Below are 27,128 nucleotides of genomic sequence, written 5' to 3' on the forward strand. Positions count from 1 at the left end.
AATAATTATTGATTGCATTCCCCTCCCCGTCTTCATTCTATTTTTCTACTCCAGAACACACTTTCATATATAAATATATATGTGTATATACACACACACACACACTCATATTCACCACCACTCAGGAACATACTTCTCTTACAGTTTTGTTTTAGCCTCTTCACCAAGCCTTGGAGTTGAATATATATCCTAATTAGATTCAATTTTTTGCACACAGATTAATATGGCCTTATGTGTGATCTGATCTGTGACTTTGATACATCATTTTTGTATAACAGTCTAGATTTTTATTTCCTTCATTTGTCTTTGGCATCTCTTTTGCCAGCCACTCTCCTTTCTCTGCAAACAATTGCACACAATCTGAAAACATTTCTTTTTCATGCTATGCATTTCAATTAGATATTTGAAACTTGAAAAAATCCTACTGTGTGGTATTTTAGTTTTTTAATTTGTAAAGATCGAATGGCTACTCTGCTAGGCACATTGCTGGGTCTTTTTATCTTTTGTCATTAATACATCATTATCATATAGTATATTATTTGATCATCTTTTTCTTTTGAATAATAATGATTGAACTTTATTTTTAAAAATACCAACCATGGGAGTGGGGAGGGAATCAAATAATAAAGTGTGTTTAAAATGCCAGCAAATATAAGTAAGAACAGTAAGTCAGTTTTGGGACTGGCTGGATTGTTAGTGTCTTATGCAGAGCAGTTGATTCTTTAAAAAGAGAATTGATTTTCAATGTAAATTTCCTAAATGAGAACCAGCTACCCCATATGAATTACCTACATTAAGTTCTATCACCTGGCGTGCTTCCTATCAGTATTCTCTCCTCTGATTTGGTCTTTTTTCTTTTTACAATAACCTTTTAACTTTATAATGGTTTTGGATTTACAGAAAAGTTGCAAAGATAGATGGTTCTCATATACCCTGCACCCATTTTCCCCTTTGGTTAGCATCTTACATTGCCATAGGATGTTTGTCACAACTAACGAACCTCGTCGTTGGTTTTTGTCTTTCAGATTTTCAGAAGTTAAATCCAAAATTGCAAGTAAGTGATGTATTTATTTTACCTTTTTTTAATAAGTAAAAAAACTACATGTGTAAAAATGAAACAAATAGCGAAAGGAGAAAAAGCAGGAACAATGTCATCTTCCTACCCCAGTAGGCCACTGCATAGAAGATCCCTGAGTTTGATTTCTCTTCCCTGAAAACAACCATTACCAATTTTTTGGATATTCTTGCAGAATAATCTATGGATATACAAGCATAAGACATAAATTCTATATATGTGTGTGTGTACATATATATGTGTGTGTATAGATATTTATATGTACTTCTACCCTCATTTATTTTTAAATAATTGCTACCATACTACATAAATAGCTTTATGCCTTGCATTTTTAATTTAACAGTGCGTTTTGGAAATTGTGTGCTTTCCATACATCTATCTCTGAATAAGATTTTTTTTTTTTTTTTTTAAGATTATGTAAGCATTTCAGTATCTGTTTAACTCCTTACATGATTAGTTTGGTTCTTGCCAGTCTTGGATTTTATTTTAGGTTAGATTATTCTAGGTTTTTGAAAAGACCACTAAATTTGCAGGCTCTGTGGTAGCCAAGGTCACTATTTAGAGTAGGCCACTGCATAGAAGATTCAAGGATTCATCTGTATTCCCAAAAAGTCTTAGAATAAGGGTGACACAGCTAGTTAGACTTCCTGGGAATATTTTTGATCACAATAGAGTAGTGTGAAGTTCAGGTGTTCATTGAGAACCATACTAGCCTCAAGAATATAGTGAATAGGGCCGGACATGGTGGCTCACACCTGTAATCCCAGCACCTTGGGAGGCCGAGGCGGGTGGATCACCTGAGGTCAGGAGTTCGAGACCAGCCTGGCCAACATGGTGAAACCCCATCTCTACTAAAAATAGAAAAATTAGCCAGGCATGGTAGTGGGTGCCTGTAATCCTAGCTACTTGGGAGGCTGAGGCAGGAGAATCGCTTGAACCCAGCAGGTGGAGGTTGCAGTGAGCCAAGATTGCGCCACTGCACTTTGACTGGGTGACAGAGAGAAACTGTCTCAAAAAAAAAAAAAAAAAAAGAAAAAAAATGAAAAAAATAGAAATACTGCATATTATCAGGATGAGATTTGGTGTTCAGTCATCAGTCCACTATTATTCAAGGTAGAGGCATCAGAACACTAGTAAAGAGTTCTGTAGTCCTCTTCACCCTTTCTGTATGTAGGATTTTTCCTGTGCGTTGCTATCAGAGATAACATCTGGAGGATTTTTTCCAGTTAGCTACTGGTTTAAGTAACAATGGCATATGACAGTCAGACTCTGGAAACGCTCAGTAGTTTTGCCAGTTTGGAAGTTTTTTGTCTTGAAAATACAGATTTATATGCCACAATGTATTATAGGGGCTAGGTTCACTGCCTATAATCTCATTAGTTTTTGTAATTCCTTCAAAAGAAATTTATATTCATAGTCGTTATATTTGTAAGTAATGTAGATACTGTTAAGTGACGTGGATGCCTTGTATGCTTCAGTGTAGCTGAATGACTTTATTTTTAGGTAAATACCATGATTTAGAATGCCAGCTGATTCAGGAGTTTACCAGTGCTCAAAGAAGAGGTGAAATCTCCAGAATGAGAGAAGTAGCAGCAGTTTTACTTCATTTTAAGGTAAATACTAAGAATTAAAAATGAAGACTAGTGTTCAAGGCTATGGAAATTGTGTAAGTTCTATATATTATAGTTTCTGACTTCCCCCATTCATTATATAACTATATCACAGTGATAATTTTCATTGTTTTGAGTAATTTGTACATTTTATACTCTGTAAATGGTATTAAATGTTATATATTTAATATTTAAGGTTTTATATTCAATATTAATATTGAATTAAAATTAATTGATCAATTACATACTGATGAATTTTTATAGTTTGATAAGGAAAATCATATTGTCTGCCTTTTTGCTTTCACATATTATGATACAGGTGAAAAGAAAGAAAATTTGACTGTAAATATCTGGTAGAATATACGAACCAGAGAGTAGATGGAATATGATTAGTAAGAGAGTTAAATCCAGGGGACCTCAGGACCTTGTATTACAGAATTGTTTTCCTAGAATTTGAACTGAGGAGAGAATCCCTGTGTAGGAGTATATTTCTGCACAGAAAGTGCTTAAAGAAATGATTCTTCCTTCAGTCTGTTTCTTTGATTTGTATCAGATTAGGGAAAGGGAAGCCTATTTGTTGGACTTTTCATTTTGGTAAAATCTGAATGAGTATTGAGAATGGCTCTTGAGACAGTAGTGTACTTCATATTGCTTTCCTTACTGGTTTTTATGTATGATTTATTAATAGGCAAAAATCTCATTATGGTGAGCTTAATGACAAATTAGTTTGTTTAAAACACATTTTATTAAAATAGGTTCCATTTAAAAGGTAAATTTCCAAACTGCCAGCTGAATACAACTGTCCAGATTCTTGCAAGGGAAACTAAATGCTAGAGAAAGGCCAGGCGCAATGGCTCACGCCTGTAATCCCAGTACTTTGGGAAGCTGAGGCGGGTGGATCAGTTAGCTCAGGAGTTCAAGATTAGCCTAGGTAACATGGTGAAACCCCGTCTCTATAGAAAATACAAAAATTAGCTGGTGGGGAGGCATGTGCCTGTAGTCCCAGCTACTCGGGAGGCTGCGGCAGGAGGGTCGCTTGAACCTGGGAGACAGGTTGTAGTGAGCCAAGATCACACGATTGCACTCCAACCTGGTGACGGGAGTGAAATCCTGTCTCAAAAAAAAAAAAAAAGAAATACATATATATGTATATATACACACACACACGTATATACACGTTATATATGTATATACACACGTTTTAATATATATAAATATTTTTATATGTATATAAGACACATACATACATATATATATATATATATGTAAAACCTTTTCCCAAGACCTTGACTCTGTGTGTGTGTGTGTGTGTGTGTGTGTGTGTGTGTGTGTGTATGCATGTGGGTGGGTGGGTGTGAGGGGGTATGTTTTGGAGTTGGAGGAGATGGCTAGATGATCATAGGACAAAAATCACTCTAAAGAACTCAGTTACATACTTCATCTTTCTTGTTTCAGTCTAAAGTTCAACAAGGATATGTACCAACTGATAAATTTTATCATAGAAAGTGGCTAGGGAGACGATACCTTTATCAAGTTACTGGTTTTCTACAGTTAATTTTATTTAAGTCCAACAGGTGTTGCTATCAGCCATTTACTGGTAAATAGACATAGCTTTATGACATATAACACTTCTTTTATTGAAATAATAATTATTATAATTGAACCAGAATAATAACAGTGTGTTTCTTCCTTGTAGGGTTATTCCCATTGTGTTGATGTTTATATAAAGCAGTGCCAGGAGGTAACGTAACAGTACACTTTATTGGATATTATTTTTTGCTAATTTGGTGTTTTAAAATCATTTAGAAATTATATGTTTACTGTGTAAAATGCCTCTGCTGTTTAGGGTGCTTATTTGAGAAATGATATATTTGAAGATGCTGCAATACTCTGTCAACGAGTGAACAAACAAGTTGGAGATATCTTCAGTAATCCAGAAACAGTCCTGGCTAAACTTATTCAAAATGTATTTGAAATCAAACTACAGGTAATTTTAAATAGTAACAAAGTAAATAGTTCTTAAGGCGATATGTAATTTTTTTCCTGTATTTTAAAAGTATTTTTAAAATTTAGTTTACTTATGTAATGACCTTAGAAATAGTAATCTAGTTAAGGAGAAAGGAATCCTCATGCATTTTAAAAAATGTTTTGTTATTCACCAAGAAGAAAGTGCTAATCAGTAAGTATTATCAGAGAACATGCTTGAAATTTGTGTAGTATTCGTAGTAGTAATATAATATATTGTGGTAAGATAGCCTTGAAGACTTTTCTTTTTTTTGGTCTCTGCCTTCACCAATAGATATCATTTGTGAAACTGAACAAGAATTCCAAGAGCAGTCTGTAGAATTTTTAATAATATGGTACTAACATGAAAAGGGAAAACACAGAAATTTAATTTACCCACATATCACTGTACTTTCAGATAACATTTCCTAAACTATGTTTACTACTAGATTAAACAACATTCAATAAATGCTTGCCTTTTTTTTTTTTTTTTTAACACAATTCAGGAATTTGATAGTGTTGTCATTCTCTACAAGTAGGGATGTAATGTACAGCATTTCACACTTTTACTGTCTAAGAAACCCTGTTTTAGAGTAATGCCTATAGATGTCTGAAAGAACACTAGTATTACCTGGAGCTCAGTTTGGGAAATGCTGCTTTAAGGAATTGACTCTATTATTTGTACTCTCAGTTTTGTTTTTTTGATCTACCTCACAGAGCAGAATAGGCCAATTTAAAAGGAAAGGTATTTCTAAATTCTTAATACTTATTCCTGAGACTGATATAGATCCTCTATAGGTAAATACGAGAAGCTGTAAAATTTAAAAACCTGTTTTAAAATATTTTATGATTGATCTGTTTTCTGTACATTACCTATTTGATTGGATTGTAAGTCAGAAAGGTTCAAAACTGTGGAGTGAATTTTAAAAGAATATCTTGAGAAGTTACAGAATTTAATATTTGCCTAATTAACAGAATATTAACCTTTTTCTTTTAGAGTTTTGTGAAAGAGCAATTAGAAGAATGTAGGAAGTCTGATGCAGAGCAGTATCTCAAAAATCTCTATGATCTCTATACAAGGTAAATTTTTAATGATTAGAAAATAATAGATAACATTTTTTTATTTTTTTGATAGAAAATGAGGAAATATTCAGGTATTTTTGAATAAGTTTGTCACCAGTTTACCTTTTAGCATTAAATGCTTAGCTGTATAGACTAGTTATTGTACAAGACTGTATTGTACAACATTCTTAATAACATTAACTTGAGGAATTGGATGTTATGCTTTATCTCTTCTTTAAGCATTAGTGTAATTACATTTATCTGCAGTCAAAACTTTAGAAACTGCAAAAGGAAGTGATGTAATCTTAAACGACAGTTTCAGCTCTAAGTCTTATGTAGGAATTTTTCTTGTGCTTTTATAAATGTCAGTGTTACTCTTAGAGATTGTCTCAGAAGCTTCATACGGAGTTTTGTGGGGTTTTTTTTCCCTTGACTTTTCCCCACCCTATTACTCTTCTTCAGTGTCTTCATTTTGGGAGAAGGTTTTTCCAAAGTTACTGTAATGAGGAAGTCCATCTCAACAACAACACTGTTTTGACCCTATCTTCAGCAACGGGAAATAGAAAATTAAAGGGAAAGTCCACAAGAACAAAACAAAAGAGGGTGACAGACAGTAGCTCTCTCAGTACTCTGTTTTGGGTCACATGTGATGAATGGCACTAGACATACTTGAGGCCAGTCTGCCACTGTCGCCATTTCTGGATTAGTTCATTGCCTCACAATTTCTTTTCCTAGAAATTTGTAACAGTTCTCAAAACCATAAAGTTGTTCATAATATTTCACTGTACTTTTACATGTAACCCTGTAGAGTTGATCTCTGCATCGTAAGTACTCTCCCGGAGTTTAAGAAATGGTGGCTTAATATAAGTCATTAAAGTCACATTGTAAAAATTTGTATTCCTTAATATTGTTACTATACCTAAAACATATATTAATCTTTTTCTCCCCCTTTTTCATGAAAAGAACCACCAATCTTTCCAGCAAGCTGATGGAGTTTAATTTAGGTACTGATAAACAGACTTTCTTGTCTAAGCTTATCAAATCCATTTTCATTTCCTATTTGGAGAACTATATTGAAGTGGAGACTGGATATTTGAAAAGCAGAAGTGCTATGATCCTGCAGCGCTATTACGATTCAAAAAACCATCAAAAGAGATCCATTGGCACAGGAGGGTGAGTATTTTTGTTAAATACTACTGTTAAAACTGAAGACATTAATAACTTCATTATATTTGGGCAAATTTATCAAATGTTGACTATCATTAGAATTTTTTATGAAGAGTTCTTTTAATCCAGATTCGTATATTATTGATCAAATCTTGCTCTTAAACCCAATGTTGAAATGACCTAACATAATATAATTAAAATGTAGGCCAGGCGCAGTAACTCACGCCTGTAATCCCAGCACTTTGGGAGGCCAAGGTGGGCTGATCACCTGAGGTCTAGAGTTTGAGACCAGCCTGGCCAACATGGTGAAAGCCCATCTCTACTAAAAACACAGAAATTAGCTGGGCATGGTGGCAGGCACCTGTAATCCCAGCCATTCGGGAGGCTGAAGCAGGAGAATCACTTGAACCCGGGCGGTGGAGGCTGCAGTGAGCCGAGAGCACACCACTGCACTACATACGGCCTGGGCGACAAAGCAAGACTCTACGTCACAAAAAAGTAAAGCAGATATTTGTCAATAAAAAAATAATTTTTTAAAACTATCAAGCAGAACACTAGTAATATAAAAAGTTCCATAGTTTCTTTCATTTTTTTTTTTTTTTTTCTAGATAGAATAAGTTCCAGGTTATTGACCAGGAAACACTTCTTTTTTTTTTGTTACTGTTGCAGGTGTGAAAAAAATAGAAAATAGTTTACAGTTTAAGTACCTTGAATTGGTGAGTTTTGTTCAGAGACTTTAGCATATAAAAACTATTAAACGAATACCTTAAAGCCTGTAATTATTTACAGACTAGAAGAAGAAAGTAACTTGCTCCAAGAATAGTTGGCATCTCAGCTACCAGGCTTTAACTGCCTGGAACCCAGATTCTAAAAAGAGACAGAATGACTTCGGTGGACTGAGAGTCCAGAATCCCCACACATATATATCCAAACTGGTTTCTTGTTTCCCATTTTGTTGTGTATTAAATAATGATTAGAAAGAGTTAAAATTAGTAGGAAGAGGTATACCTGAAAAGTAGTAGCAAGGAAGGGAAGAGAAAAACTAATGAGTAATAGGAATTTTTTGTGTTTGTGTGTGAGTTTACAGTAGTCTGGAGTTACATATCCTAGGAGCAAAAAATGTCTAACCCTCCAAAGATACCCCATATAAGTGTTTCAGGTGACCCTCAGTAATTAAGAATAGCTAAATTATGTTTAATATATCTTCTTTAATATCATGAATAAATGTGCAGAATCTTAAAATGACTATATTTTAAAATTGTTAAACTTTTAAAGTGTTCTTTTTAAACAGGACTATTTAGTCACTTAGAATGCTAACCTGTTTGGAATAGCTCACTTTCTAAGGAAACCCAACAAGTTTTACTATTGAGTCAGAATTGTAAGGCTGAATTGTAAAGCAACTTCAGAAATTAGAAATCCAAATCTACTCATTTATCAGATGAAAATCTTCCGTTTGGAGATCAAGGCTAACTCTATTTCACAAAACTAGTTATTGGAATTAGAAATTAGGTCTCTTGGCAATTGGTCCATTTTTATTGTTGTTGTTGATATATACTAAGTTTGGAATACTCGAAGTTGAAATCTAAGTAAAATGTTTTCTTTTTTTCATTTTTCTTTATGATGTACTAGTATTCAGGATTTGAAGGAGCGAATTAGACAACGTACCAACTTACCACTTGGGCCAAGTATCGATACTCATGGGGAAACTTTTCTATCCCAAGAAGTGGTGGTTAATCTTTTACAAGAAACCAAACAAGCCTTTGAAAGATGTCATAGGGTAAGAGTGATTATAAATTTATTTTACGTATACAGTTGTTCCTTGATATCTGTGGGGAGATGATTCCAAAACCTCCAAGGATACCAAAATCGTGGATATCCAAGTCTGTTATATAAAGTGTGTAGTATTTGCATATATCCTATGCACATCCTCCTTTATACTTTAATTCATCTCTAGATTACTTATAATTGTTTATATATATTATTACATTACCTAGTGCAATGTAAATCTCCGTAAATAGTTGTAACTTTAGGGTTTAGGGAATGATGACAGTACATCTTCATTACAGCTGCAACCATTCTCTTTTTTTTTTCCTGAATATTTTTATCTGTGGCTGGTTGAATCTGCTGATGCAGAACCCACAGATACAGAACTTACAGATTTGGAGAATTGACTATATAGTTGTGTGTTTTAAGTCTTACCTTGTTTTACTAAGATACAAATTTACTCTCTGATTAGGAACAACTATTTTTTGTAATAAAAGATAGGATTTTTGTTTTGGAGATCAGAATAATTTTAAAATTAGGAATAAATGTGAATTTAAATTCACATTTAAAATAACTTTAAAGTTGACCAGATCAAATTTTTGTTATGTAAGATTAAATGAAGATGTGAAAGGGACAGTTAGACTTTTCTCTTGAAGAAATGGTGCATCAGGGAAAGAACAGTGTTTTAAGAGCATCAACATCAAAGGGAAAGAATGAAGATTTGGCTCCATTAAAACTTAGATTTTCTTCTCTAATAAACACAGTTTAGCAAAATAAACAGATAAGTCAGAGTGATAAAGTATTTGTAAATGATACTACTAGCAAAAGAATGTGTGAAACAAATAATAGTAACCAATAATTTTATAGTACATAATATATTCCAGACACTCTTTTTTTTTTTTTTTTTTTTTAAGTTCTGGGTTACATGTGCAAAACGTGCAGGTTTGTTATATAGGTACATACGTGCCATGGTGGTTTGCTGCACCCATCAACCTCTCATCTACATTAGATATTTCTCCTAATGCTAGTGCTCCCTTAGCCTCCCCACCCCCCCAAACAGGCCCCAGTGTGTGATGTTCCCCTCCCTGTGTCCATGTGTTCTCATTGTTCAACTCCCACTTATGAGTGAGAACATGCGGTATTTGGTTTTCTGTTCCTGTGTGTGTTTCCTGAGAATAATGGTTTCTAGCTTCATCCATGTCCCTGCAAAGGACATGAACTCATCCTTTTTTATGGCTACATAGTATTCCATGGTATACATGTGCCACATTTTCTTTATCCAGTCTGTCATTGATGGGCATTTGGGTTGGTTCCAGGTCTTTGCTATTGTGAGTAGTGCTGCGGTAAACATATGTGTGCATGTGTCTTTATAGTAGAATGATTTGTAATCCTTTGGGTATATACTCAGTAATGAGATTGCTGAATCAAATGGTAATTCTGGTTCTAGAGCCTTGAGGAGTCACCACACTGTCTTCCACAATGGTTGAACTAATTTATACTCCCACCAACAGTGTAAAAGCATTCCTATTTCTCCACATCCTCTCCAGCATTTGTTGTTTCCTGACTTTTTGATGATTGCCATTCTAACTGGCGTGAGGTGGTATCTCATTGGGGTTTTGATTTGCATTTCTCTAATGACCGGTGATGATGAGCTTTTTTTCATGTTTGTTGGCTGCATAAATGTCTTATTTTGAGAAGTGCCGGATACTCTTCTAAGCATTTAAGAGAGAGAGAGAGAGTGTGTGTGTGTATCTTGTTTGTATGTAGTTTACGTACGGGTGTGTGTGTGTGTGTGTGTGTGTATATATGTATGTAAACTTATTTCGTCATATAACCACCCTGTGAGGTTGTTATTTTGCAAATAAAGAACTGAAATACATGACTTTTAAGTAGTGGATTGAGAGTTGAGGCAGTCTTAATTATTTATGTTGATGTATATAGTCTACATTTATATTGAGACAGTAAATTAAATTATACATGTGAATATAAATAGAAAACAAGTCAAAGATACACATACACAGTTTGCAAGAAAGAAAATGTAAATCACTAGTACAATACTCAGTCTCACTAATAGGGAAATGCAACTTAGAATAAGAGAATTACCATCCCATTTTCATTAGGTTGGGATAAATTAAGAAGTCTGATGACCAAGTATTGTTAAGGAAGTGGAGCAATAGCAGTTGTCACACACCACCAATGGGAATGAAATTGGTGTGGTTATTTTGAGGATTAATTTGGCAGTTTCTTAGAGAAACTCATAGGTTCATGTGATATGTCTAACATCATAACAGCATTTTTTGTCATGGTGAAAAATTAAAAGCAAACTCTCAGTGTCCATCAAAAAGAGAATTGTTAAACTGGTGTTTTTCATACAGTAGAAAACTATACAACAATTTAAATACATGAAGTAGAGTTACATGTATCAACATGAATAAATCTCAAAAATACTCAGTATTGATATGACTGAATCATATGGTTTTTTTTTTTTTTAAGAAACTGCGAAACTAATAGTGTGTAGTGATATTTGATTATAGTTTTAGTTTTCATTTTCCTAATGCAGTGATTCATGTTGAACATCTTTTCATGTGCTTATTTGCCATCAATATATATATTCTCTGGTGAAATGTTTGTTCAGATCTTTTGTGCATTCTTAAATCAGTCATGTTTTGTTATTTTTTGAGCACTCTGTATTGTTACAATTTATCAGATGTGATTTGCACATTTTTTTTATGCCTGTGGCTCGTCTTTTTATTCTCATCAGTATTTCTAAGGATAGATGTTCTTAATTTTGATGACATCCAATTTAATAATACATTTCTGTTCTGGATGGTGATTTTGGTGTCATATAAGAAATCTTTGCCTAACCAAAGGTTACAAAGTTTTCCTCCTGTGTTTTCTTCTAGCAGTTTTATAGTTTGAGGCCTTATGTTAAGATGTATAATCAATTTTGAGTTAAGTTATACAGTATTGTGGATCAAAGTTCATAGTTTTACAATTAGGCATCCAGTTGTTTCAGTTTCATTTATTGAAAAAACTATCATTTCCCCGCTGAATTACTCTAGAACCTTTGTCAAAAAATCAATGGACCATTTTTATATGTGGGTCTGTTTCTGGACTCTTCTGTTCCATTGGTCTGTCTTTATGCCTGTACTATACTGTCTGAATTGCTGTAACTTTATAATAAGTCTTGAATTGGGTAGTGTAAGTCCTCTAACATTTTTATATTAATCATTTTGTATTATGTCTTATAATAGCTTGTCCGTTTTTGAAAAAGTCTGAGATTTTGATTGGAATTACATTGACTCCGTAGTTCTATTTGGGGAGAATTGACATATTTTGATGCCATTATAGTATATGTAAATGGTCTTTTTAAAATTTATATTTAATTTCTAGTTTAACTTAGTTGTTAGTATATAGAAATACAATTCATTTCTTTATGTTGCTCTTATATCCACAAGGAAATTCCTTGTGGGCCTCAAGATCTTTCCCCTAAAACAGTTTTTTTGAATTTCACCTTGGCAATGTAAATTGATAGCTTGTCTTCACAGTTGCAGGACAAAGGAGAGAACTCAAGTCATCCCTCAGCCCACCTAAGACAAATGCATATCTCATTGTTTCCTCTGTCCTATTGTTTGTGTAAAAATGTAGATTCACTGATCCAGATTAAGGTGTAAGTGATTATTCCTCTACCCACCTCTGACATGCAAATTGTATATTCAGTGAAAGGGTGGATCAGACTTAAAAGAATACAACTGTTTGTCTCTTACCTACCTGTAACCTGGAAGTACCTTCTCACCCCTTCAAGTTGTCCCGCCTTTCCGGACAGAACCAGTGTACATCACACCTATTGATTGATGTCTCATGTCTCCCTAAAATGGATAAAACCAAGCTGTGCCCTTACCAACTTAGGTGGGCACATGTCAGTGGGACCTCCTGAGATTGTGTCACAGGAATGTCTTTAACCTTGGCAAAATAAACTTTCTAAATTGATTGAGACTTGTCTCAGATACTTTTGGGTTCAGACCTGCAACCCAACTAAACTCACCTATTAGTTCTATTTGCCTTTTTTTTTTATTTGTAGGTTCCACTGGCTTTTCTGTATAGATTATCATATTATCAGCCCATAAATACAGTTTTACTTATTTTTTCCAATATAGATGTCTTTTATTTTGTTCTTTTGCCTTATTGCACTGGCCAGACTTCTAGTACAATGCTGAATAGAAGTGGTGAGAGTGAACGCTTCGCTTTATTTCTGATCTTAAGAATAAATCATTTCATCTTTCACCATTAAGTATGATACTAATTGAGGTTTTCATAGATGTTCTTTTTCAGATTGAGAAAATTATTTTATCCTACTAGCTATGAGGATTAGATGTTTGATTTTGTGCAAAACTCTTTTATTCTGTTAATATGGTAAGTTACAGTGATTGATTTTCAAATGTTGGCCTTGCATTCCTTCTTTGATAAACTCTAGTTGGTCATCAATTGACCTTTGACCTTTTGTCATATTTATATATTGTTGGATTAGTTTTGCTAAACTTTTGTAAAGAATTTTAACATCTGTGTTCATGAGGGATATTGGCCTTTTTGTTTTTTTTTTTTTGAGACAGAGTCTCACTCTGTCGCCCAGGCTGGAGTGCGGTGGCATGATCTCAGCTCACTGCAACCTTCGCCTCTCGAGTTCAAGCCATTCTCCTGCCTCAGCCTCCTGAGTAGCTGGAACTACAGGCTCCTGCCACCATGCCCAGCTGAGTTTTGTATTTTTAGTAGAGACAGGGTTTTGCCATGTTGACCAGGGTGGTCTTGAACCTCTGACCTCAGGTGATCCGCCCGCCTCAGCTTCCCAAAGTGCTGGAATTACAGGTGTGAGCCACTGCGCCTGGCTTTTTTTCCTTTTTATGTCTTTGTCTGGTTTTAGTATCAGGGTAATGTTGGTCTCATAGGATGTGTTGGGAAATATTTCCACCACCCCTCCCAATTTTCTGAAAGAGTTTGCATAGAATTGGTATTCTTTCTTTCTTTAAGTGTTTGGTAAAATTCACAAGTGAAGTCATTTGGGCCTGAATTTTTTTGTGTGTGAGGATTTTAAACTACAAATTCAACTTCTTTAGTAGATACAGAACAATTCAGGTTATCCACTTCTTTTTAAGTCAGCTTTGGTAGTTTGTATGTTTTAAGCATTTGTGTAGTTCACATAAGTTGTTGAATTTATTGGACTAAAATTATATTCATGATATTTTCTTATCCTTTTGATATCTGTAGAATTTGTAGTGATGTCACCACTTTCCTAATATTAGTAATTTATGTCATTTTTTTTTTTTTTTTCTGATCAGTCAGGCTAGAGGTTTATTCATTTTACTGATTTATTTCCCCCCAAAGAACCAGCTTTTGGTTTCATTAATCTTTCTGTGTTGTTTTTCTGTTTTGTACTCATCAATTTCTACTCTTTATTACTTCTGTTATTCTGCTTACTTGGGTTTTATACCCCCCCACCACAACCCCCCTGTTTTTTTAGTTTTCTAAGGTAGAAGCTGAGGTCAATTGATTTGAGAACTTCCTTCTGTCCTAATCTAATGCATGTGTTTTGTCTTACAAATTTCCCTGTAAATACTACTTTAGCTGCATCCCCAGAATTTTTGTATGTTGTGCTTTATTTCCATTCAGTTCAAATCCTTTTAATTTTGCTTTTGATTTGTTTTGGCCCAAACGTGATTTAGAAATATGTTACTTAGTTTCCAAATATTTAGGAATTTGTTAGATAATCTTTCGTTACTAATTTTAAATTTGATTCCATTGTGGTCAGAGGATGTACTTTGTATGACGTGAACCCATTTTAAATTTATTAAGACTTGTGGTTTCTTTTTAGCCCAGAATATGGTCCATCTTTTTTGTATGCACTTGAAAAAATATATATATCCTGATGTTGTTGGATGGAGTATTGTATAAATGTCAGTTAGGCTTAGTTGATTATGTTGTTCAAGTCTTCTATATCTTTACCAATTTTCCATCTGCCTCTTCTGTCTATTATTCATGGATGTTTGGGTGTAAATAGGAGTGTAAGAATGGCTTGTGAAGAAGGTAAGAGCATTTTTTGAGCATCAGTGATGAGAGGAGGAGGGTATATATTGGAGTAGAGAGACTGATGAAGGAGGGGTAGAGATTGGGGTAGTTATTAATAAGACCAGGAAGGAAGCTGAGTAATACCAAATTATAATCAGTGGGAATTCAAAGGGGGTTGTAGAATTCCTATCAACTTCTAATTTAATACATCAGGTAATAAGTATTAACCCCAAGAGAATACATGAATGAAGACTACAAATAGGTTTGACAGAAGCAGAAATCAATGTATAAATAATATGGAAAGCAATTATAAGAAGTCAAGAGTAATTTTCTGTTAAAAAAAGGATTTTATTTTCCCAGCATAACTAATAATTATTTTACTAAATAGCTAGTTTAACAGCAACAACAGCACCAAAATGAATATTGTAAGCTCACTATGTGCAAATACTGTGCTAAAAACACTTTACGCTTAATTTCGTATTGTATTCTCACCTCAAGGCTAGAATGTAAGTACTATTAATATTATTCCCATCTTACAAATGAAGAAATTGAGGCATGGTAGGGTTAAATAACATCTCAAAGTTTCACTTAGTCAGGAAATGATAAAACCATTATTTGAGCCAGTCATATTTTATGGTGCATCTATTATTAATTTCTCCATCTCCACTCCCCAGTGAAACAAAGAATTCTTTTTGTTCTAAGTTTTACTAGACTGTTCTTTGCTCGGTCAGTGGCTCTCAAACCTCTGACCCACAGTAAGAAATGTGTTTTACATGTTAACCCTTTGTATACATATTTAAATGGGAGAGGTATACATTTTATGAAAGTGTACTTGGATTTCACCAATGGATCGCAGTCCAAGTTTGAAAAACATTGCTCTAAGTCAGGAGAGTTATAGGCAAATATGGAGCGTTATAATTGTGTGTATATGTGTTTGTGCATGCATGCGCAGTATGGGGGGAGCTGCGAGTTATTCTGATACCTGAAACACTGACTACATCTTATTAAAAATTGCTTAAAAAATTGGCATTTTCAAAAGGTAGACTTGAGGAGTGATAATTGTTTGGTTTTTGTTTTTAAGCTCTCTGATCCTTCCGACTTACCAAGGAATGCCTTCAGAATTTTTACCATTCTTGTGGAATTTTTATGTATTGAGCATATTGATTATGCTTTGGAAACAGGACTTGCTGGTAAGTATATTTGTGTTACACTTGTGTTAAATTCCTTTGATCCTGCTTGGTTGAACTATATGCATAATGTTGTTTTCCGTATAATCATCTCTGTATGTCAAATTCAGTTCAATGCAATGAAGTTGGAGCTTTTATAATGCAGATATTTGCCAGGTGCTAAAAACTATACAGAATGGTTCTCTCATGTTGTTTACATAGGACATAATAGAATAATAAGCTACCTAAGTCACTACAATGTATGACACAATGTCTTACAATTCTGTAACTTAGAAAATGTCAAGGAACAAAAATGAAGGCAAAAACAATTCTGATTGGGGAATTGAGTAATGTAAGATTTAGAAAGAGAAGTATTAAAAACTAAGTCTGGAAAAAAATAGATTCAAATTAAAATTCTTATTTTGCTTTTGGTCTTTTGGTCTTAGTAGTTAGTATTAGTAGAATAATAATGACCTGAGTCCAGTCTCATTAATTCAGTTGTCTACTTCATCTGTTTAATGGTCATCTCAAACTTAACATATCCAAAATGAAACTCTTTATCTTCCTTCTAAACCTATTCCTTTTCCATTCTTCCTATGTCATTAAAAGGCATTAACAATATGCATAATTATTGTATGTCAGTTTTTTGAAAGGCATTACCATTTACCACTTGCTCAAGCCCCAACAAAACCCAGGAGTTCCTTAATTCCTCCTTTTCAGAAATCAATCCTGATAGCCAATCCATCAGCAAATCCTGTTAATACACTTCCAGGCATAAGTCAGATTCATGTACTTTTCTCTGTCTTCACTGATGCCACCCTAATTTAAACACCATTATCTCTGACAACTTGTAACTGGTCTCCCTGTGTACATTCTTGCCTCTCCACATTACTGACTTCATGTAACAGCCAGTTTAATTATTTCCTTATTTAAAACTCTGTAGTGGTTTCCTATCACTCTTAAGGGGAAAACAACAGCAAACTCTAGAGAAGCATGACTTTGTATCTGGCCTGGTATGTATTCATCATTTCTCGTTGCATTTCTTCTCACTGAGCAGTCACTCTGAACCTCATTGTTTTACCTTGCTTAGTCTCTCTTTGCACTTGGTATTTCCCTATCGCCAAAATCCTTTTGCTTCAGCTTTTCTCGTGGCTGGCTTTTCAATCATCTGATCTCAGCTAAGATGTTATCTTCTCAGAGAGACCATTGCTGATCACCCTAGCTAAAGTAGCCCTCTTCTCCCAGCCCAGTTATCCTCCTTATCTTATCATTGCATTAACTTTTTTTATAGCACTTACCACAATGAAATTTTTATCTGTTAATGTCTGCCTCCACTTACTAGAATTCATTCATTTAACACATGCTTATTAAATGCCTACTGCTGCACCTGTGGAGTTTGCATGCTTATGGAGAAGATAGACAAATGATTAGAAAGTGCAGTGAAGAAAAATAAAACTGAGTAAGGTATTAAAAAATTTTTTAAAGTGTGTATATATAATAATTTTGATATGCCCTTATTTTTATTTTTGAGACAGAGTCTCGCTTTGTCACCCAGGCTAGCATGCAGTGGCACAGTCATGGCTCATGGCAACTTTGAACTCCTGGGCTCAAGCAATACTCCTGCCTCAGCCTCCTGAGTAGCTGTAACTATAGGTGCATGCCACTGCGCCCAGCTAATTTTTTCTTTTTTTGTGGAGATGGGGTCTTGCTGTTTTGTAGAGATGGGGGCCTAGGCTGTTCTTGAACTCTTGACTCCAAGCGATTCTCCCTCCTCAGCCTCTCAATAATTTTTTGTTTTGATTTAAACTGTTTTCCTAAAGGTTTCTTTTCCTACTAACTTATGCCATTGCTGGACTGTTTGTGTGTGCCAGTTTTTCTGTAATTGAATATTCTTTAAAAATTTTAATTTCATGGTTAAAAACATACATCGTAGCTGAGTTCTGATGTCTATAAAGAAAAAAAGTACATCAGTATTACCTTAATTTTTATGTCTTTCATTAATAATAGTGATTCATATTTTCTACATATGTATTGATTTTTTTTCTCTTGTAAAGTTCATTTGTTATTGGAGCCTTCAGTTTTCTTACCAGTTGGTAATCTTGTCTTTTACTTGGGTAGGGGAGGAGAACACCTTTATTTTCCATTATTAAGACAAAAAAATCATTGTCCTGTAAAGAACTCTAGGTGTCAAGCCTGTATTTTCACATTAGCTATGCATATTTTCTTTAGTCTCTTAAGTCTTTTACTTTTAGCTAGAAACATAAACATCTAGGACCTTAGAGTTCATCTGTTATTCTTTACAAAAAGGAGGAAATGAAAATCCAGAGGTCAGCTGACATTTTGAGGTCAGAATATGGAGTGGCTTGATTCCCTTTTTATTTTATTCTGAATAAATCCCAGAATAAAATCAGGTATGTAATCTGTAGATAGAACATTTTGAGTATTTTTGAGAAAATAGTGTAGAGCACAGTAAGTGAAATGTGTCAGTTTAGGCATATTACTATGGCAGCAGTATCTAGGATGAAAGATAAAGAGACTTGAATGAGAAAGACCAATGAGAGAGTTATTCGAACTATTATCAGAGGTAAAGAGGCCTGGTTATAAGAAATATGTGGAGATGTATTCATGGCTCACGTGAATCATGAAGGCAAAGTAGATGGTGAATATTGGACATAAAAATAACTTTGGATGAGTTTTACTAGTATAAGCTTAGCTTGATTTTCCTCTTCTGTCCACAGAAGTCATTATTGATGTATTAAAACAGTGGTTTCATTTATGTTATAGATTAAAAAACCACATTCTTTTTTTCTGTTGCCAAGATGAATTTCTTCAAGGATGATTCTAACATATATATGCTTTCTGGTTTTAGGAATTCCCTCTTCAGATTCTAGGAATGCAAATCTTTATTTTTTGGATGTTGTACAACAGGCCAATACTATTTTTCATCTTTTTGACAAACAGTTTAATGATCACCTTATGCCACTAATAAGGTTAGTCAAATTATCTGATTTTCATTGATATTTCAGTGACTGTTATAGCATTTTACATAATATTCTACGTATATTTTCATTAAATTTAAAAAGTACATGTTCACAAAAATGTCAGACTGGACAAGTGGAATGAAATAAAAATATAAAAGTTCTTAGGAAATAAAACATTAAATATTGTTTCTTCTTGCATTTCTGTTTTCTCTTTCCACTATATTATTAATTTTGGTGTATTTCAAAAGATTTAATCTGTCACAAACCTAAAACTGAAATCTCATGTGAAAGAGGACCTCCAGCTTAGTGAAACTCAGCAAATTTGACATCTTTTAAAAGATCTGATAGACAAAGTCCATGTACCCACTTGTTATAAAGACATACAAAAAATTTTATAAGATTAATAGGACAGATTTTAATGAGGCATTAAGTAAAGTTTGGTTTATAGCTTCATATCAATTTATATGAACTTATAAAACATTTGAGAATCAAATAAGATGGTGTATATGTGAACATGCTTTACAAAATTCTCTTTAGCACTATTATGTAAGAGGAAAAATATTCATATAAAATTTTTTGACTTTTTGTTATAAACATTGATATGCCAAGACTAGTCCAGAAACACTCTCAAAGATAACAGTCACTTGTAATCCCTGAATCATACTCTGAAAGGAAATTTACTTTTCAAGATCAGTTATACCACATAGCAGAGAATTCACACAATTATTAGGGTTGCCTGTTTCTTAATATTTTGAATGTTTTGACATTCTGATAGCATTCAGAAAGCAAATATGATTGTCAGGTTTTTAAAAATACAACTGGATTGGCTGTTATCCTCCAAATTTTAGAGTATGATTTACTGTATTCTTAAAACTCTGGTGATGCTAGTCTATAACTTTTGTGGGTATTACAGTATATATTTGTTTATAAAGAAAACCAAATAATTCCACAATTTTAAAGTCACATTTATATTCTTGAGAGATATCTCCTCAGAGATCAAAATAACAAATTTAAGTGGTCCTCTTCCTTAGTCTATTATAATGAATTGAGTATAGTGAATGCTAAATAATTACTTTGCTTCTTATATGCTTCTTGGATTTGTTAACAATATTAATGCATGTATACAGATGTATTTATAAATGTATACAATGTAATACACATCGGTGTAAGAAAAACTTTTAGAAAATCTCAGATTATTAATATGACTCTTTTTCCTTTTTAAATATACAATAGCTCTTCTCCTAAGTTATCTGAATGCCTTCAGAAGAAAAAAGAAATAATTGAACAAATGGAGATGAAATTGGATACTGGCATTGACAGGCAAGTTGTTGGTTTTGTCTCTTGCATTTTTTTTAAATTATAAAAACACCATATTATAGCAGCATGCAAATACTTTGTAGAGAAGAAAAATATTTATCTTAGTTCCACCATATTGCTACAACATTTGATAAAAAAAAAGAAACATTATTTTTATATATTGCCTTCATCCTTATTAGAATGTTGTTTTTATTGGATCCTGGAGTTTTTTACTTTGGACTATCTTGGCATTTAACATACCTTCCTCACTAAGCTTAATCATTTCTAGCTTTTGATTTAAAGTGAGAAGTATGTGACGTTTTTCAGTTGAACACTTAGAGGCCATTGTAGGATTATTAATTGTCCTAATTTCAATGTTACTGTGTTTCAAGGAATAGGGAGGCCCAAAGAGAGGCAGAGAGACAGGGAAATAGCCATTAATTAGAGTAATCAGAACACACACTATATTTGTCAATTAGGTTCACTGTCTTATATGGGTATGGTTTGTGGTACCCCAAAACAATTAAAATAGTAACATCAAAGATCACTGATCACTGATCACAGATCACCATAACAGATTTAGCAGTAATGAAAATGTTTTAAATATTGTAAGAATTACCAAAATGTGACACAGAAACACAAAGTGAGCCCATGCTATTGGAAAAATGGCACTGATAGACTTGCATTGCCACAAGCCTGCAACTTGTAAAAAAACAAACAAAACAAACCACAGTATCTGTGAAACACAATCAAAGCAGAATAAAACAAGGTATGCCTGGATAATCAGAAGTGGGGTTGTTGGATCATATAGTAGCTCTGTTTTTAAGTTTTTGAGGAATTTCTGTACTTTTCCATAATGGCTGTACCAATTTACATCCCCATCAACAGTGTACAAATGTTCTCTTTTATCTACACTCTTGATAATGCTTGTTATCTATTGCCTTTTTGAAAAGAACCATCCTAACTGGTGTAAAGTGATAATTGATTGCATTTTCCTGATGACTAGTGATGTTGAGCACCTTTTCATATACCTGTTAGCCATCTGTGTGTCTTCTTTCAAAAATTTTTATTCAGGTTCTTTGCCTTTAATCGTTGGATCATTTATTTTTTTGCTGTTGAGTTGAGTTCCTATATTTGGAGTGTTAAACCCCTCTGAGATGTATGGTTTACAAATATTTCCTTCCATTTCATAGGCTGTTAATTGTTTTCTTTGCTGTACAGAAACTCTTTAGTTTGATGCAATCTCATTTGTCTTTGTTTCTGTTGCCTCTGCGTTTGAGGCCATATCCAAAAGGTCATTGCCAACACCAACGTCAAGAAACTTTTTTCTTATGTTTTCTTATAGTTGTGGGTCTTGTATTAAATGTAATTCATTTTGAGTTGATTTTTTTCTTGGTGTAGACTAAGATAAAGGTGTCATTTCATTTTCCTTTGTGTAGATATCCAGTTTTCCAGCACCATTTATTGAGACTATCCTTTCCCTATTGTGTGTTCTTGGCACCCTTGTTAAAGAGCAGTTGACCATAAATGGATGGATTTATTTCTGGGCTCTGTATCCTGTTCCATTGGGCTGTATATCTGTTTTTATGACGGTACCGTACTGCATTAATTACTGTAGCTGTATAATATATTTTCTAACCAAGAAGTACGATGCGTCCAGTTTTGTTCTTTCTCAAAATTGCTTTGGCTATTCAGGATTTTTTTCTGGTTCCATAAGAATTTTAGTGTTTTTTTTTTTTTTTTTCTATTTCTGTGAAAAATGCCATTGGAATTTTGATTGGGAATGCATTGACTCTAAATTGCTTTGGGTAGTGTGGACGTGTTAACAATGTTATTTCAAGCCCTAAACGTGAGATATGTTTCCATTTACTTGTTTCTTTTGGAAATGTTCTAAAGTTTTTTCAGTGTATAAGTCTTTTACTTCCTTGGTTAATTGCTAAATATTTTATTCTTTTTCATGCTATTGTAAATGGGATTTTTTTTTTCTTTCTTTTTTGGATAGTTTGCTGATAATGTTTAAAAACAACTGATTTTTGTGTGATGATTTATCTTGCAACTTTACTGAATTCTTTTATTCTATTTTTTGATGGAGTCTAAAATTTAGAGTTTTCTCTAAGACCATATCATCTGCAAAGAGACAGTTTTACTTCTTTCTTTCCAATTTAGATGTCTTTTATTTCTTTTTCTTGCCTAAGTGTTCTGGCTAGGATATCCACTACTGTGTTGAAAAGAAGTGGTGAGAGTGGACATCCTTCTTGTTCCTGATGTTAGAGGAAAAGCTTTGAGCTTTTCACTATGGAGTTTGATATTAGTTGTGGGCTTTCATATATGATCTTTATTATCTTTAGGTATATTCCTTCTATACCTAATTTGTTTACAAGTCTTTGTCATGAAAGAGTGTTGAATTTTACCAGAAGTGTTTTTTTTTTCACATTATCAATCATATGATTTTTATCCTTCATTCTGTTAATGTGGTCTGTCACATTTATAGATCTGCATATGTTGAACTATCCTTGAATCTCAGGGATAAATTCTGTTTGATTATGGGGTATGATCCTTTTAGTATGCTATTGAATTAGTTTGCTAGTGTTTTTTTTTTTTTTACATCTGTATTCATCAGGGGTATTGGCCCGTAATTTTCTTACCTGTATTGTCCTTCTCTGGCTTTGGTATCACTGTAATGCTGTCTTTGTAAAATGAGTTTGAAAGTGTTACAAGTTCTTCCATTGTTTGAAAAAGTTTGAGAATGATTGGTGTTAATTCTTCTTCTTCTTCTTTTTTTTTTTTTTTTTTGGAGATGATGTCTCCGTCTTTCCAGGCTGGAGACCAGTGGCACAATCTTGGCTCACTGCAACCTCCACCTCCCTGGTTCAAGCAATTCCCCTTGCCTCACCCTCCTGAACAGCTGGAATTACAGGCGCACACCACCATACCCAGCTAGTTTTTTCTATTTTTAATAGAGATGGAGTTTTACCGTGTTGGCCAGACTGGTCTTGAACTCCTGACCTCAGGCAATCCACCCGCCTCAGCCTCCCAAAGTGCTGGGCTTACAGGTGTGAGCCACTATGCCCAGCCAATTCTTCTTTTAATGTTGGATAGAATTCACTAGTAAGACCATGTGGTCCTGGGATTTTTCTGACTTCAGCAGGACCTCTGTCTCTTAATCTCTTCATCTTATGCCAATCTATTATCCTTTTCCTAGCTTTATTTCTTTAGTTATTGTGCTTATATCACTTGGTCCATCTTTTGAATTACTTTCTTGAAATACCCTAAAGTACATTTCCTTCAAACACAACTGTCTTACAGACCCTAACCTCTGACAGGTACAGTCTCTTTTATTCCCATAACTGGTTGGCTCCTCGCTGTTGGAGAATATCACATAACATGTACGTTATTGGTACCACTGCAAATCCATGCTTTCATTTCTCAGTTGAGTCTTTAGTACCTCTTATCCATCCTTCTGATTGTCCTTACACAGTGCGACTCAGCATTGCTCCTACCTGTTTTTCCCAACCTTGTCAATTCTTCGTAAGTTCCCTATCTCCACTGGAAGCATTCTGTACACATTCAGCATCCCTAATCCAAAAATTCAAAATACAAATGCTTCAGAATTTGAAACTTGAAACTTTTTAAGTGCTGACATTACCCTACAAGTGGAAAATTTTACACCTGATCTCGTGACAGGGCACAGTCAAAATACAGATGCACAGCACATGGTTGGTTTATTTGAGTACCCCCAAGGGAAAAAAGACCCTCCCAACCCTCTTCAGCTGTGATAAATATTTTCTGTGCATGTCCAAATCCCCTGCCCCCACAATAAGCATGCCTACAAAGAATAATAAAATGGCATGTGTGTAGGCTGGACATGCCAGTGGTAGGTTGCTCTCACAATGCCCCCCATGCAGCCACCTGTGTGTATTACTCACTGTGTGTGTGCTTTTTTTTTCTCCTTATTCTGCGCTCTATGGTATAAAGATGTGAAATCTCAAAAAGGCCTACAGATACCACTGGTTAACAATGATAAGAAAAAGAGGAAGTTTATCCTTTTGTTTGTTTTTGCTTTTAGAGGTGGAGTCCCTCTCTGTTGCCCAGGCTGGAGTGCAGTGGCGTGATCTTGGCTCTTCAACCCCTGACTCCTGGGTTCAAGCAATTCTCCTGCCTCAGCCTCCCGAGTAGCTGGGACTACAGGTGCACGCCACCGTGCCCAGCTAATTTTTTGTATTTTTAGTGGAGACAGGGTTTTGCCATGTTGGCCAGGCTGGTCTTGAACTCCTGGCCTTAAATGACCCACCTGCCTCAGCCTCCCAAAGTGCTGGGATTACAGGCGTGAACTACTGCACTCAGCCTGTTTATCTTTTAAAAAAAATTTTTTTGTGGCCAGATGCAGTGGCTCACTCCTGTAATCCTAGCACTTTGGGAGGCTGAGGTAGGTGAATCACCTGAGGTCAGGAGTTCGAGACCAGCCTGGCCAACATGGTGAAACCCTATCTCTACTAAAAATACAAAAATTGGTCAGGCATGGTGGCAGGCACCTGTAATCCCAGCTACTCAAGAGGCTGAGGCAGGAGAATTGCTTGAACACGGCAGTCAGAGGTTGCAGTGAGCCAAGATCACGCCACTGCACTCCAGACTGGGCAACAAGAGCAGAACTCCGTCTCAAAAAATGAATAAATAAATAAATAAATAAAAATAAAAATACTTTGTTTAGAGACCATGGTCTTACTCTGTCACCCAAGCTGGTGTGCAGCAGTGTAATCATAGCTCACTGCAACTTTGAACTCCTGGGTTCACACAGTCCTCCCACCTCAGCCTCTTGAGTAGCTCAGATCACAGATGCACACCACCATACCCAGCCATTTTTTTTTTTTTTTTTTAATGTAGAGATAGAGTTTTTGAACTTCTGGGCTCAAGTGATCCTCCCACTTCAGCCTCACAAGGTACTGGGATTACAGGTGTGAGTCACCATACCTAGCAGCACTTACGTTTATCAAAGCTGTTGGACAAACAGGATGGTGGTGTAAGTGTGAAATGTATTACAGAAGAGTATGGTATTGGAATGACCACCATATATTACCTGAAGAAACAGAAGGAGAAACTCTATGCTGAAAGTGATGAATGGAAATTAATGAAAAATATAAAAACACTACATAAAGCTAAAAGTGAAGATCTTGATTATGTATTGAAAGAGTGGATCTGTCAGCATTGCAATGAATACATTGCCATTTAATGGTATGGTGATCATGAAACAAACAAAGATCTATCGCGATGAATTGAAAATTGAAGGGAATCATGGCTATTCAATAGGCTGTTTGCCAAAAGTTAAGAACAGACACAGCATTATGTTTTTAAAGGTTTGTTGTGAGAAAGCATCTACTGGTCATGAAGCAGCAGAGAAATTCCTTAATGAGTTTGCCAGGGTTATTGCTGATGAAAATCTGGTGTGAGAATAAGTCTATAATGTTGATGAAACACTACTCTTTTGGCATTACTGCCCCAGGAAGACACTGACAATACAGGTGATAAAATGGCTTTTACAGAAATTGAGGATGCCAAGGGCAGAGTAACTGTGCTGGGGTGTGCTAATACAGCAGGCATGTATAAGTGTAAGCTTGCTGTAATAGGCTAAAGCTTGCATCTTCATTGTTTCCAAGGAATGAATTTCTTGTTGGGTCCACTGTTATGCTAACAGAAAGGCATGGATAACCAAGGGTGTCTTTTCTGATTGGTTTTACAAACGTTTTCTACTAGTGACTTGCACATACTGCAGAAAAGCTGGGATGAATAACAACTATAAGATTTTGTTATTCCTTGACAACTGTTCGTGTCATACTTTTTCCCAAATATGACTTTATTCAGTCTTCTGACCAAGGTATCTTTAGATCAATGAAGAGTAAATATAGAAACACTTTCTTGGGTGGGCATGGTGGCTCAAGCCTATAATTCCAACACTTTGGAAGGCTGAGGCAGGAGGGTCACTTGAGCCCAGGAGTTTGAGACCAGCCTAAGGCAACATAGTAAGACCCTGTCTCTACTCCCCCAAAATTTAAGAATTAGACAGGTGTTCTGGCATGTGCCTGTAGTTCCAACTACTCAGGAGGCTGAGTTGGGTCGATCACTTGAGCCTGGTATGTCCAGGCTGCAGTGAGCAATCATCACACTGCATTTATCCTGGGTGATGGAGCGAGACCCTGTCTCAGAACACCGTCTTTTTTTTTTTTTGGAGACAGAGTCTTGTCCAGGCTGGAGTGGTGCAGCGATGCCATCTCAGGTCACTGCAACTTCATCTTCCCGGGTCAAGCAATTCTTCTGCCTCAGCCTCCTGAGTAGCTGGGACTACAGGCACCCACCACCACACCTGGCTAATTTTTGTATTTTTAGTAGAGACAGGGTTTCACCATGTTGGCCAGTCTTGTCTCGAACTCCCGCCCTCAAGTTATCCTCCCACTTCGGCCTCTCAGAACACTTTCTTGAACAGCATGCTAGCAACGGTGAACAGAGGTAGGAGTATGGAAGGTTTTCAAAATGAGTTGAGCTTGAAAGATGCTGTATATGCTGTTGCCAGTGCTTGGAACACAGTGACTAAAGACAGTGATGCATGCCTGGCACAACCTCTGGCCTTCAGCTATGTTCAGTGAAGAGGATGAACAAGGTAGTGACTTTGAAGATTTCCATATTTCAAGTGAGAAAAAAGTGATGTCTGACTTCTTACATATGCAAAAAATAATACATTTAGAGTCTGTCAGTAAGTTGGTTGAAGTGAATATCAAATAATTTTTAACATCAGTGAGACTCCAGTTGCTCATTCATGGACTGGTAGTGAAATAGCCAAAATGGTTCTAAATCAAGGTGATTGTGATAATAGTGACAAAGTAATGTTGCTAACACTGCAGAAAAAATGCCTGTAGATTACATGGTGAAAATGTGCAATGGACTTATAAAGAGT

At 35.0% G+C, this 27,128-nt stretch overlaps 1 protein-coding gene across 1 annotated transcript in view; it reads left to right on the plus strand.

Annotated features, from left to right (window-relative positions):
* EXOC5 (exocyst complex component 5) overlaps positions 1–27,128 on the plus strand; it is a 64,825-nt gene that overhangs the window by 30,355 nt on the left and 7,342 nt on the right. Inside the window, exons 6-15 of the mRNA XM_023231298.3 lie at positions 1,026–1,054; positions 2,579–2,688; positions 4,382–4,426; positions 4,532–4,672; positions 5,687–5,769; positions 6,715–6,924; positions 8,548–8,695; positions 15,824–15,932; positions 18,778–18,898; positions 20,123–20,209. Coding sequence (XP_023087066.1) covers positions 1,026–1,054; positions 2,579–2,688; positions 4,382–4,426; positions 4,532–4,672; positions 5,687–5,769; positions 6,715–6,924; positions 8,548–8,695; positions 15,824–15,932; positions 18,778–18,898; positions 20,123–20,209 — 1,083 coding nt within the window. The remainder of the gene's footprint in view (positions 1–1,025; positions 1,055–2,578; positions 2,689–4,381; positions 4,427–4,531; positions 4,673–5,686; positions 5,770–6,714; positions 6,925–8,547; positions 8,696–15,823; positions 15,933–18,777; positions 18,899–20,122; positions 20,210–27,128) is intronic.

The sequence above is a fragment of the Piliocolobus tephrosceles genome, chromosome 6 (genome assembly GCF_002776525.5).
Source record: "Piliocolobus tephrosceles isolate RC106 chromosome 6, ASM277652v3, whole genome shotgun sequence".
Lineage (NCBI taxonomy): Eukaryota > Metazoa > Chordata > Mammalia > Primates > Cercopithecidae > Piliocolobus > Piliocolobus tephrosceles.